The following is a 14502-nucleotide window of genomic DNA, read 5'->3' as shown; positions in this document are numbered from 1 at the left end:
AAACAGTTTTGTTGATCACTTTGAAATATGAGGGCATTTTTCCATCTGAATTGATGGTAGAATCACTCTTGTAAAATGATGCCATGTTTGTGTAAAAAAAAAAAAGTCCTTAAAATACTCTTAAAATGTCTCTCAATGCTGTACTGATGTTGCTCAAGGTAAATATTTTTGTTTCTCATGGACAGTTAGTTTAAAAGACAGTCTCCTGTCCCTGAGCCCAGCAGAGCTGAATCAGTCTTTATCTTGCTTCGTCAAAGAGGTGCGTCGACCCAACGGAGAGCACTATACACCAGACAGTCTCCTTTACCTCTGTCTCAGCATCCAGAAGGTGAGACTGTCCACATCCTGAGTCTTGCACATGCCTATTGCCCATTAAAGCTATAAATGAAGAATGAAGATCATTAGACTAGTGCTTCTCAAATGTCCTAGGCACCCCCACCACTGCACATTTTGTGTCTTTCTCATCAGACACACGCAATTCAAGTCTTGAATTGGGGGAGGGGGTTGAGAATCACTGTATTAGACACATTTTGCGCTTCAGTAAACCTATGCATTTGAAGTAAATGAAAGTTGCAATATGCTTATTGGAACCCGATATACATCAATAAAAATTCATAGATACAGGCTTTACTCCACAGTAGCGTTATACTATTAATTCATAATAAATTAAATAAATAAATATAATAAAATTCAAAATTGCTAAAGTTTGAATGTAATTTTTAAATTATTACATTATTTGTGATTTTGAAGGTTACATTTCAGTGAGCATTAGACTACAATAAAGGTAATCTAAATGTAAAAATAAGGGAAATAAGCATGCTCTATATTTTTTCGAAAGTCCTGCATAGTGCACCTTTTACCAGGGTGTCCGCAGGGTTGTAAAAGGTAGTAAATGAAATTAGCCAAAATTAAGGCCATTAAAAAGTAGTAAACGTCATCTGACGAGGTATTAAATTTTTAGAGCCAAATTTTTTTTAGATACATTTTCAATTTGTGTTAAGTACAGGCCTTTTTTTCTAAAATTTGCGTGGATTTATTTATATGTTGAGAGTAGGACCTGCGCGATATCATGTGAGGTGGTGTTCGTTCGCGGCGCGCGCTGGCTGGCTTGCTGCCAAACATGTACGTGAGCGCGCTTTCATTCAGTAAGTAAAGCATGGGGAAATGCAAGTTCTCGGACCTCTGGCTGGAGGACTCACGATTTAAAGACTGGCTTAGGCCAGTAGTTTGCAACAGCCGCGAGGCTTATTGCCACGTCTGCAAGAAGACAATAACTTGGGTGGGTGTGAATGGCGTCAAATCGCATGTAAGTTAATCAAATAGCTACCAAGATGCGCGGACGTAGCGAGCAGCTTCCCATATCAATGTTCTGCGCTACGGATGCATCAACGACCTCAACCTCCACTGCTTAGCCCTCAACCCCGACTGCTCTCCCGATTCAAACCACTGCAGTTAGCAGTAGCCTAACGTTAGTCCTAGCAGCTTCATCAACAGGTGCGTGACAGACAGTAGACGCTATGCCCTATCACCACCGCTACATTGCGAGCTGAGGTGCTGTGGTGTTTAGACCTTGCAACTAAACACCACTCTTTATATTTGAGCGATGGCATTGAAGAGCTGTTTCGATATATGCAAGTTGCTTAAAGCTGGGCATACACATTCAGCAAGGTTATCTACTCGCACTGTACGAGTAGATCGCATGCGATGTAAAGCCAAAGCTCACGGTTTATGTGCTCACACCATGGCTCGGATCGTCGAGCGCGACTTGTCTGCTCACTATACGAGTGAAATATGCACGAAAAACCTATAACAGAGAGATAGCCTATCAAATGCATCAGCTATCGATATCAAGAGGATTTAGCATTTACAATTTATGTATATAAATGATTATTATTATTATTAGGGTTGGCCTACTTTTATTATTAAATTGATATTACATTTAATTTGCACCTGTGATAATTTCATAATGTATCAATGCCTAACCGACACGCTGCATAATAAAAGAATAGATAGATTAGCTTACTCCTCATTATTTAAATACATTTTGCCCGATTGAACAAGGAATTATAGACCGATAATGATTTTAATTATAGGCCTATAATATGTCAGAACACTACAATAATATCAGTATTATCAGAAAGTAGAAGAGAAGTATAGGCCCATTTCGTGTAAAACAAGTTGTTTTTGAAATAAAGCTGCTCTTAATTTGTTTAACAATATGGGCCACAAGAGAAATATTAAGGATATAAATTCAGACAGTTATAGGCTATACGTTATCAGCATATGTTAAAGCAGATTTATATAAATAAAGAGATCTCTCTTGTCTCTGTGAGAATATGCGCCGAAAGCTTGTCAGATTTTACTTTCACTTTCTGTAGTGAATAATTGACTAGGTTTGAGACTTCACCGACTCTCGCGCACATTGTGTTTTTGTGTGATATCCACTGACTCGCCTTCATGATTTAAAACGAAAAAGAAAAGAAATCTACATTGCGCCGTGAAAATTGCTCTCATTTCCCTCTGTACACTGCACAAACTATGAAGATGTCTCCTTCCTCTTCTGTATTTATTTCTATTCTCATCTCTGTGGGCAGTTGATGTTAAGTTATAATGACCTCGTTACATTGTGATGCAATATGTTATTCCATTTGGAAAGATATTTCATTTACGCTACTATAGTTGCAGCTTGAAGTCGCGCTGGTATTAAAAAATATTTTTAAGGTATTAAATAAGGTAGTAAAAGGTATTAAATTCAACTTAAGAAGTTCTGTATATACCCTGTTCTCGTACAAAACGTCTTACTTCCGCATTGAAAAATAAGGTGGATAGACTCATACAAATAGTTCTCTATTGATGATATTGCTTTATTGACCATCTGTAACTCGACAGATTAATAGGCATTGTAACAGGCATTTTAATGATGACACAGTTCTGCTATTTTGAAAATTATTTTTTCAAATGACGTTTGCTAAAGTTACCTTCAATTAAATGGCTTGAGACTTGATGACTTTGTCGACACTTGATAGCTCTAACAAAAGAATGTGTTTTGGAATATCTGGTTGTATATTAGTGTGGTAAAGAGTCACACTTGGTATGTTTAGGGTCTTTCCAGCCCTCACATTAGAAATGTATGGGGAAACTAAATTAAATCACTAAATCAGCCAGAACGCAAATACAGAGAAATGAAGTAGCAACACTAAGACATCCACAATGCAGAAAGCTCATGCTCGCATACACACACCCCCACCTCCAAAAGTCACCCATAGAACTCAAGGGAGATTATAAAGAATTGTTTTGTTACATGATTTGTCCAAACATTTAATTTACACTTCATAAAGCAAACAAAAATGAAAGGGTGACACCACAACATATCCATGATGGCGTAAACACACACACACACACACACACACACACACACACACACACACACACACACACACAATAATAATAAAGTATAACATTTGTTTAAAAAAAACGAATCCTGAATAAAATTACATCAATTTCCCAATCAGTTCCCATCAATTGCAAAGGAGAAATGAAGAGACCATGATGAAGTAGTAAAGTTGTTTGAAACTAAACTCTGCAGGAAACGAGGTCTAGACTTGAGAACTCCTGGGTTAAGTGGTGTCCAGTGATTATATCATTTGCTGTTCACATCCAGAAACATGATGTTGATGCTTTTGCTATGAGGACACATCACACTACTCATTGGAGACTGATCCAGTCACTTTAAAAAAAATTTAGGCATGTGCAATGTGCTGTCATGTTTATCACATTTTTGTCTGTGCTTTGTAGTATTTGCAGGACAAGGGAAGGACAGATGACCTCTTCAGTGACCCACAGTACCACATGTTTGGTGAAGAACTTGACAAGCTCCTCAAAGACTGGCAGCCCAGTGTCCTTCCTGATGGTAAAAGCACTAATACATTTGTGTGAAGAGATCATTCTAATATGACTGTCATTTTGAAATGTCCAGTGATTATAACTTGCTGTTCACATTCTGAAAAGTGCTGTTGACGCAATCCAACTATGAGGACATTTCACACACAAAAAGTGCTTTGTATATGGACTCTTTCTTTAAAGGTAGGGAAGGCAATTTTGGAGAGGCTAGGAATAGTAAGCTTTGAAAGCATGAGATCCCACCATCCCTTCTCAGTGCTCTCCAAAGCCACACCTCCACCAAAAGATATGAACGCGCATAGCAGAGTCTGCACAGTGACATGAAAGGCGCCGTTAAATTTTCTCATGTATCAAAGCAAATAAAACTTCAATAATAATGAACGTAAACAAGTTGCAGAGCTCAAACTTATACCACCTGACTGCTGCAGATTAATTTCGGCGTTGATGGTGTTGAAATAGTCTGAGAACATGAACAGCTCCGGGTAGAACGTCACGGGTTGCCATATCGTTATTAGTGACGACGGCGTGAACGCAGCATAAGCTCGTTGTTTCGGTACAGGTGGAACTGTAAAAGGCGGCTGCTGTTCGTTTATGGTGCTCTGTGACTGTCTACAACTCTGCAAAGCCTTACAGAACGTGCTGATGACGTGTGATGTCTGCGCGAGCAGGGTGTGTGGAGGTATGGAAATACATATGTTAACAGACAGGTTGGACATCTTATCATTGCATGCGGACCAAATGCAATGATTGGACGAACATTGTTTGGTCCTGAGACTTCCACAGAAGATATATGTTCATGTTTTAATATTTAGACCACTTCTATTATTGGTTGTTATCCGGATGTATAGAGCGTTTTAACCAGTATAACAAAACCCGTTTATATAATTTTATTTGCCTACCCTACCTTTAACCTGATTTTGAATGTTGTCTAATTTGATTGCTGATTAGAAATACAATAACATATTTTGCATGAGCTGTTATGATCAGTGTTAAGTGTGAGTGGTTTTGTGTTTTAAGGTTCTCGGTGGGGTCGTGTTGAAGAGCAGTATCTGTGGAGCAGCGGCCAGCTCGGGGAGCAGACACCCTCAGTCCTACTGGGATCCCTCCTATATCTCAACACCAAATACTTTGGTCTTCGCACCTCTGAACAGCACTTACGCCTCTCGTTTGGAAACGTCTACGGCCCTAGCAGTTCCAAACCGCACAGCCATGAGACCACCGTCTGTATACGCATCCCCTCCATCTCACAGGAGCAGCATGGTATGCAACATTTATACACTGCCTTTCAAAGGTTTTTGATCAGTAAGATTTTTTATGTTTTTAGAAGAAGTCTCTTATGCTCACCAAGGCTGCATTTATTTGATTAAAAATACAAAAAAACAGTAATTTTGTGAAAAATATAAAATATTTTAAAATGCTATTTATTTCTGTGATGCAAAGCTGAATTTTCAGCATCATTACTCCAGTCTTCAGTGTTACATGATCCTTCAGAAATCATTCTAATTTGATGATTTGCTTTTTCGATGGGAAAGGGCAACCCAAGACCATGATTAGCTACTTCAAATAGTTTTGAACTAAGCAGTGTCCAGTGATTATAACATTTGCTGTTCACATCCTGAAACATGGTGTTGACACTTGTAGTATGAGGACACATCATGCTCTGTAAAGAGACCCTGCGGTGATGCAGCTCTGCAGTCAGAACTCCTGTTTTGTTGAGGCATTAATGTAAACCGTTTGAAAACTTGAAACAGGCTGGATGAACAAAAATTACATTAAGACTTAAACAAGGACGCATTAAATTGATCAAAAGTGAAAAGTTTTTGATTTCAAATAAATATTGTTGTTCATTGTATGTTATCAAATGTTGAAGTTCATTGTATTTATTCAAGGATCCTGAAGAAATTGTATCATGTTGCGTTTGAATGCACGCTCTTGTTTACTTTCACTTTCAATTTCGTGATCATGCATACTCTGATTATTGAGCGGTGGTACTGAAAGCGCATTTTAAAATAGACGATTGTCTGACACTTCTGTTGCGCAACGAATCCTCCACCACGGTCCTGTCAGTCTTCTCGTCACGTGATCAGTGCTGCGCACTATGTATGACTCGAACAGCTTGTGTTGGATGAGCTGATGGAATTGAAGCGACCGTTATCCACCTGAATTAAATTGTTTTTTGTTTATATAAAAAGCAACTACAGTGGAGAAATGTAAACGTAGCGGTGACATATTCTATCCTAACTTCACCCTCACACTCCGTCATGACAATATAACGCGAGACAGCTTTTCACCTCGACAAGAAATCTCTTCACATTTTAGTCTTGTGGATGCATTAAATTGATCAAAAGTGACAGTAAAAACATTTATAATTTTACAAAAGATTCTATTTAAAATAAATGCTGTTCCTTTGAACTTCTATTCATCAAATAATCCTGAAAAAAATATTTTTTCAACAATGATAATCATAAATGTTTCTTGAGCAGCAAATCATCAAATTAGAATGATTTCTGAAGGATCATGTGACTGAAGACTGGAGTTAGGGCTGGGTGTTAAAACGATAACGATATGTATCGCGATAGACACGTAATCGATATCAATAAAAAATGTGTTCAATAAAACGTTCGATTAATTATTTTTCTTTGTCGGAAGAAACCAGAGGTTGCGAAGCAAGTTTGGTTGCATGAACAAAGGCACTCGCTCTCTGGTAACCAAGCAACGTAGGGAGTGACAGGCTAACAGCCAATCATGTAACTGTATCAGGTTTGGTTGCGCCATATCGTTGTATCGTTGCCGTAGTCAGACCAATGTCGTCTGCAAATTGTCATCCCCACCAAGACTGGCAATACCACAAACTTGTTTTACCAGCCTTGTTTATACTTTCGTCTGGCTCCGCAGCACGTGCACCTCGTTCATTTGGCGACGTGTTTAAACTTGACGCGCTCGCCATTGTGCTATTCTTGCTTTGGCTGAATTCGAAATCGCCCCCTAAACCCTCAATCACTATTCCCTCTTTTATTCACTAATACAGTTCACTTGAGTGAGTGAATGAAAACAAGTGAGAGAATTCAGACAGGCGCTGTGTGTACATCGGCTGTACATTTGTTATTGCGGTGCATTGTGGGATTGAATGAGTGCACTCAATAACATCCACTATCGTTTTGGACACCACTACAAATGGCTGTCCCCTCAAATAGCGCCCTATTTAAGGGTATAGGGGGCGATTTCGGATTCAGCCTTTGAAACTACATGGAGAGGTACTCTGCATCAGTGCCTTATGACAAAACATCTAAACGGTAACGGTTACAAAGAAATAACTGAGGCACTGCACCTTAATGTTAAGAGATAATTGTTTAGTGTTCATTGTGATTTTTAGACTTGTGTTTATATTTTAATTATTTGAGTGTTTTCCATGGTTGTGTTGACATTTCTGCCTTTATAACTGAGGGGATTATAATCAGAGGAAGGTTACATTTAAAATAATGTTTAAATGTAAAATATTTTTCTCGTGGTCCTTATTTTAAATAGGTCATAAAAATATCTGAACAATAATTATCGATATCGACCGATATGAAACCCTTATATCGTGATTCAGTTTTCAGCCATATCACCCAGCCCTACCTGGAGTAGTGATGCTCAAAATTTCAGCTTTGCATCACAGGAATAAATGACATTTTAAAATATATTCAAATATAAGTTATTTTACACTTTAATATTTCACAATAGTACTTTTTTTTTTTTATATATATATATATATATATATAAATAAATGCAACCTTTGTTGAGCATAAGAGACTTCTTCTAAAAACATTAAAAATCATACAGATCAAAAACATTTGAACGGCAGAGTACATTTAAAATGTACTGTAGTTATACTTTTTGATATATTTTATCATCAGTATTGCTGTTATGTTATGTTTTGTACCTGATGCTGATATGTCTCCTTTTTCCCTAGAGCAATCAGAGAGTAAGAGGAGGCGTAAAGACGACTGCGACTCAAACTTTGAGGAGGACAGTGGTTCAGGAGGATCTGCTCCCTGTCCTGTTAAGAAACACGAGTGCCGACTCTATGAGCTTTACCTTTCGAAGTGGTGAGTCACATATAACGGTTACTTATGTTAAACATTTTAAGAACTTCATCTGAAAGAGGTGTGCAGATCCTCTGGCCGAGCACCAGAACTTTTTCGATGGGAAAGGGCAACCCAAGACCATGATTAGCTACTTCAAATAGTTTTGAACTAAGCAGTGTCCAGTGATTATAACATTTGCTGTTCACATCCTGAAACATGGTGTTGACACTTGTAGTATGAGGACACATCATGCTCTGTAAAGAGACCCTGCGGTGATGCAGCTGTGCAGTCAGAACTCCTGTTTTGTTGAGGCATTAATGTAAACCGTTTGAAAACTTGAAACAGGCTGGATGAACAAAAATGACATTAAGACTTAAACAAGGACGCATTAAATTGATCAAAAGTGACAGTTTTCGATTTCAAATAAATGTTGTTGTTCATTGTGTTATCAAATGTTGAAGTTCATTGTATTTATTCAAGTATCCTGAAGAAATTGTATCATGTTTTCACAAAACATATTAAGCAGCATAACTCTACCATTCAACATTTATAATTATATTTTATTGAGCACCAAATCAGCATTTTATAATGATTTCTGGGGGATCATGTGACACTGAAGACTGGAAAACATTTTGAATGGTAGTGTAGATCTAATTATGCAGTGGAGATTAAAATGAATAATTTGTTCAATTTAACAGCAGTCTTTAGCAAATCTCAAAATGAATATCCATTTTTCAAACCGTGATTTATTAAATATACTTGTAGCATTTTAAAACGATTGATATTAGGGTTTTATTCAAATATATATCAGTTTATCCCCCATAACAGGAAATTATTTGTATTTTTTATATCTCTGTATATCTAGTTCTGTTAAATAGACTTTGTGGGATCTGACTGCTGTTTTTTGAGCGTTTTTTTTGACCCGTCTCATCTCTTCCTCTCTCCTCAGCCCAGAGTCTGTGAGACAGAGGACAGATTTTTTTTACATGAAGCCAGAGGTCTCTGCTTCCTCGGACAGTCCGCTGTGGTTCAGCTCAACACCTCTAGAGAAGAGCACGCTGGCTAGGCTCCTAACTCGAGTGCTACTGGTCAGAGATATCTATAAAGACAACCAGCACGGGGAGGAGGGAGTCTAGAGGCCGATGCACTGAAGACTTCTTACCATGCTGTCGTGACACCCTGTGCATCACCACGAGCTGCTTACCATGTCACCCTGTCACTCTCCCTTTAAACACACTGATACAATACAGCTAAGAGATGATGTCAGGATGGATTTTGGTGGGATTATACTGATTCAGATCAGTCTTCCCAAAGTCCCTGAGGAGTTTTCTCTAAAAATGAGACCTACAGGATGCTGCTTTCTTCGTGTCCCCCCCCTTCTTTTCAATTTGTTGAAAACTTTTGTTCATGTAGCATTAATTGTGAGGCCACTGTGGTCTGAAAATATTTCTGAGTGTAGTCTGTTAGCAGACAAGAGACACAGGAACTTTGGTCCTGTAAGAAAAGTAATGGGATGTTTTTTTTCTTCCTGCCCAACAAAGCCTTCTAAAGATTACATTTATTTATTACTGTTGATTGACAACTGTTAAAGAGAGAGTCCAAGATTTTGTAATAGCAGTGCAGGGTGTGTGTGTGTGTGTTGGACGCTGTGCCATGTGTGCAAATGCTCTGGCCTTCCATAATAGCATTAAAACCTGCTGCAGCCCTGGACCTCTTCTTTGTGCGAGTGGAATGAGTGTGTTTGTGACTGTGTGTGTATCTTTCCCTCCCCTTTCTTGAGTTGTTTTGGAGTGGATTGGATAGGAGTTGGTCCTGCACAGCCAATATGTTACTGGCGTTGAACCTTTAAGTGTGAATCTATTCCTTTGAACAATCAAGTGTATGAAATTTGACTTTGAATTTCATCTGCAGCATATCCTGATTACACAGATAAGCAGAGACGTGTTGTCAGTTTAAACTTTGTCATAGGATTTGCTCTATACCCTTCCTGGAGTCTTGAGTCATTTGAAGGATGTGCGTGTGCACAAAGATAATTAAACGTTGCGTTTCGAACACTTAGCTTATGCAAGAGTAAAGGTGATTTTATTTATAAGGTGAAAGTCAGTGGGGTTTATGTTTTCATGGCTTTTACGGTTATTTTCCTTGACCTTTTCTACCAATAAATTACAAGCTAATTTCATGGTCTCATAATGGTTTACCTTAACACCCTTTTAAAGAGCATATTTTTTTAAATATTATTTACATACACTCACACTCTCTTAAGCAGGACTGTGAAATGGGAATTTTCTGTTTTGTAATTTTGTTTACAGCCCTTTTACTTCTGTTGTCTTGGGAGGGGTAATAGGTTGGTTAAAGGGTTTTGAAAAATATTCAACTTTGGCACAACTTATCCTGCACTGTTTTTGCAGTGGACATGAATGATACCTCAAATCATCTAGCTTGAGGAAATGTTCAACTTGAAGTGAAATTTGTACATGCTTGCAAATCCAACGTCATTACTATTATGTTTCACTTTATATTATATTACCATTATATTAAAAAGTCATAACACCATGGAAGGTTAATTACACTGTCTTTCTATAGGAATATATACTTCCAATCTAAAGAAGCCACCTAGGATTACAGCTCTGGTTCTCTCAAATTTCGCAAGGTTCATCTTGCTATAGAAAGACCAATGTGTGTTGGCCCCTTGTTGACTTTTCTGTTGTTCTGTTTTCCATGATTATTTACGGTTTATTTTAGTTTTGTAATGAAACTTGTACATGAGCACACATTTTTTTTGTCTCAAAGCACTTTAACTGTCTTTTTTTTTTTATGCGTTTTCCTATACAACAGAATATGAATATTGCACAAGTAAGCAATTTGCAAGTGTATTTAAAGGCCCATTTGTTCACACCAAAAGCTTTAAAGATAACTAATGAATTATGTTGTCATTGCCACTTTAAATGCTCAAGCTTTTTAAAGTCAGGTGGTGTTTTTATCGGTCATCAGCTGGGGGAGGGGGGGATTATTCTGAAAATGATGGTTCAAAGTTATGTTGGAAAGATCGTATTTACGAGTTGTACGTACACTAAGTCGTAAATAATACGAGTGGGAAACTTTTTACGTTACTTTACCGAGATTATGAGTTGGGGCCATGTCAGTGAGAAACAGGAATACTAAAGTACTGTAGTGTAGTATTTATCAGTTACATTGTCAGGCTTTTTCTTAATTGCAATGAATTGGCTGCGCAAAATATAATAGCATTGTAATTTAATAAAATAATACTTAGCAATAAAGTTTACTTCATTGATTAAAAACAAAGCAAAACACACCTGATGCATATTTGTTCTTCGTTATCTTGTAGGTAATTGAGAGAATTTTAATCAACAAGTGACTTGCTTCCCAACTAGTAAATACAAACTTCCCAGGAGGACATGAATGCACTAACAATATCGTTCCTTTTCGTTATAGTATGTCCTGTGGACTTCCTGATATTTATCAAATTAGAGCGATTATTAAAACTGGCAGATGAGGATGCATGGGGTTCAGGAAAACGGTCAGCTACTTTTTCAATTTAATTTGGTTAAGTTAGCGTCGCTAAAAGCAAATTTAGTCAAATGTGTCCAAAATTTTGACTTGTAGTGTATAGCAGTGATGCGCGGGTCAATGTATAAACAACCCGCACCCGACCGACGTTTTCAACTAACCCGCCCGCAACTCGGACCGCAAAAAAAAAGAAGAAAATATTGTACCCGACCCGCTTCCTGACCCGCATTTTTTAAAAGTAGTAAATGCTCGTAGCTCATTGGGCCATTGAGAAAATGTTTCAGGCCCTGGCGTGGTGCGCTCAGAGGTGCAGCAGCGAGAGCAGGAAGTTCTTGAGGCGGCCCATCATTTTCCATTTCAGCTCCAGATGCATATTATTGATGAACGCGATGTTTATGTTTCGACCCGGCTTGAAGAATTCATCAGCCCACATTTGGAAAACATTTGGAAAAGTGTGAAAGCCCTTAGGAGCGCAAACTGTTATTTTTCTGAATGCTGTATGATAGCCTAGTGTTATGTAATACAGGCTTGATTTATTCATTTATTTCGTTTAATTTTCTTAACAATTAAGATGCTGCATGTGTTTATCCAGTCTAATCGAAGTGTGCGTCTCTCCCCCGACTTTCCCAACAAAAATCCCGCCCCCTCTCAGAAAATACATAAAACTGACTTTAAATGCGTTTAAAAGTAGCCTATTAAAATGGTACAATGGCATTGCTCAGTTCAACGTTTTGGGAAATCGGGCATTTTGTCCCGCGTCAGCATTTATTCAAAAGTTAATAACGCTCAACATTCAAAAGGTAAATAAGGATTTATTGACGATCCGACCGACCGTGACCCGAATATCATTAAAAATATTTTTGGATGACTCGTAACCGCGGGTGGCCGCGGGCACCCGCTCATTTTGGATCAACCCGCGCATCACTGGTGTATAGCGGCCAGAATAGACTCTTGGGCGTTGGCTTATTTTATTCAGGCTAGTAGGCTAGTAATTGCTTAGTAACACCCTTGCATTTTGGAAGTGAGATTTGCAGAGACAGGCATAACCCCCCATACTCCCTCTCATTTTTTTGTTTCGTTTTCTTTCTTCAACTATGGTATTCATGAATGGAAACATATACAGATCAGGCATAACATTATTCCTAATATTGTGTTGGTCCCCCTTTTGCTGCCAAAACAGCCCTGACCCGTCAAGGCATGGACTCCACTAGACCCCTGAAGGTGTGTTGTGGTATCTGGCACCAAGATGTTAGCAGCAGATCCTTTAAGTCCTGTAAGTTGCGAGGTGGGGCCTCCATGGATCGGACTTGTTTGTTCAGCACATCCCACAGATGCTCGATTGGATTGAGATCTGGGGAATTTGGAGACAAGTCAACACCTCGAACTCGTGCTCCTCAAACGATTCCTGAACCATTTTTGCTTTGTGGCAGGGCGCATTATCCTACTGAAAGAGGCCACAGTCACCAGGGAATACCGTTTCCATGAAAGGGTGTACATGGTCTGCAACAATGCTTAGATAGGTGGTACGTGTCAAAGTAACATCCACATGGATGGCAGGACCCAAGGTTTCCCAGCAGAACATTGCCCAAAGCAATGCGATGCACTGTGTATTCTGACACCTTTCTATCAGAACCAGCATTACATTCTTGAGCAATTTGAGCTACAGTAGCTCATCTGTTTGATCGGACCACACGGGCCAGCCTTTCGCTCCCCACGTGCATCAATGAGCCTTGGCCGCCCATGACTCTGTCGCCGGTTCACTACTGTTCCTTCCTTGCACCACTTTTGACAGATACTGACCACTGGAGACCGGGAACACCCCACAAGAGCTGCAGAGATGTTCTGACCCAGTTGTCTAGCCATCACAATTTGGCCCTTGTCAACTCACTCAAATCCTTAAACTTGCCCATTTTTTCTGCTTCTAACACATCAACTTTCTAGGACAAAATGTTCACTTGTTGCCTAATATATCCCACCCACTAACAAGTGCCATGATGAAGAGATAATCAGTGTTATACACTTCACCTGTCATAATGTTATGCCTGATCGGTGTATATACTGAGTAAAATCATTTTCAAGATGGCAAATGGGGGTGCACCATTACGTTTTGCATTATGCTAATAGTAGAAGGCTTCTCTAATGAAGTTTTTTAATGCCATATTATGGTTTAATACCATAATACCAGAGTTGAGCCTGGCCTGCTGTTGTGATGTAAGGTCAGACTATATTTATCTGGGTCGTACTGCAGGAGCTCTTTTTACCAGACGAGTGACATGAGCTCACTTGGCACCAATGGTTGGTATCATCTCCTCCCAAACAAACACATGGCTCCCAGACCAAGCCCCTTGATGGATTTTATTCCAGCAGGTGTCTCATGTCGATGACTACGCTGGGAAGCGCAAGGTCATTGCAGTGGACGGTCATGTGACAGGAAATGGCTGACAGGAGGATACATGATGTCCTATTTACACTAAGGTTGCCTGAATTATGATTGACAGGCAGTCGTGTTATCATAGGCAGTACAGCACTCCCCTCTTCAGTATAAATAGGAGTTATTCGGCACGCTGATCTATTTATAGGGCAGTGGAACTATTGAGGTAGAAGTGGAAGGAGGAGATCTGCAGGAATGAGAGCTTTTGTGAACTGTTACCTCTAAGCTATCCAAGGAATACATTCAGAGAATATAGCAGTCTTATGCAAATACTCAATTATTTATTGGTCATATTAGTGAATTTTCACGGGCGTAAAGATCCATTGTCAATAGTAGCGGTGTATGAAGCACAGCTCGCACAGAAGTCAATTTCAAACCAAGCAGCTTTCTGTTATTAAACACAGACAGTCTGTGATCAACTTGAACCTGTGGTGAAATTTGAATGGGGAAATATTTTGCCCTCACACAAAATTCCCAATCCTGTGGATTCTTTTTTAAATTTGCAGAACAACGGAAAATGTGAGTGAACCGTTGCTCATAATTAGGTTCAAGGGATGTAAACAAATCAGTATTAAA

At 38.9% G+C, this 14502-nt stretch overlaps 1 protein-coding gene across 2 annotated transcripts in view; it reads left to right on the top strand.

Moving 5' to 3' along the window:
• zmym2 (zinc finger, MYM-type 2) overlaps positions 1-11261 on the top strand; it is a 34467-nt gene extending 23206 nt beyond the window's left edge. For both annotated transcript variants that reach the window (XM_079822372.1, XM_079822373.1), the window contains exons 19-23: positions 186-328; positions 3796-3910; positions 4918-5160; positions 7853-7988; positions 8917-11261. In XM_079822372.1, coding sequence (XP_079678498.1) covers positions 186-328; positions 3796-3910; positions 4918-5160; positions 7853-7988; positions 8917-9103 — 824 coding nt within the window. In that variant the 3' untranslated portion in view covers positions 9104-11261. The remainder of the gene's footprint in view (positions 1-185; positions 329-3795; positions 3911-4917; positions 5161-7852; positions 7989-8916) is intronic.
• The last annotated feature ends 3241 nt before the right edge of the window (positions 11262-14502 follow it).

This window comes from Gobio gobio, assembly GCF_949357685.1.
Source record: "Gobio gobio genome assembly, chromosome: 7".
In the NCBI taxonomy this organism is placed as follows: Eukaryota; Metazoa; Chordata; class Actinopteri; order Cypriniformes; family Gobionidae; genus Gobio; species Gobio gobio.
Note: the sequence above shows the minus strand (reverse complement) of the source record. Positions and strands in the feature narration are given on the sequence as shown.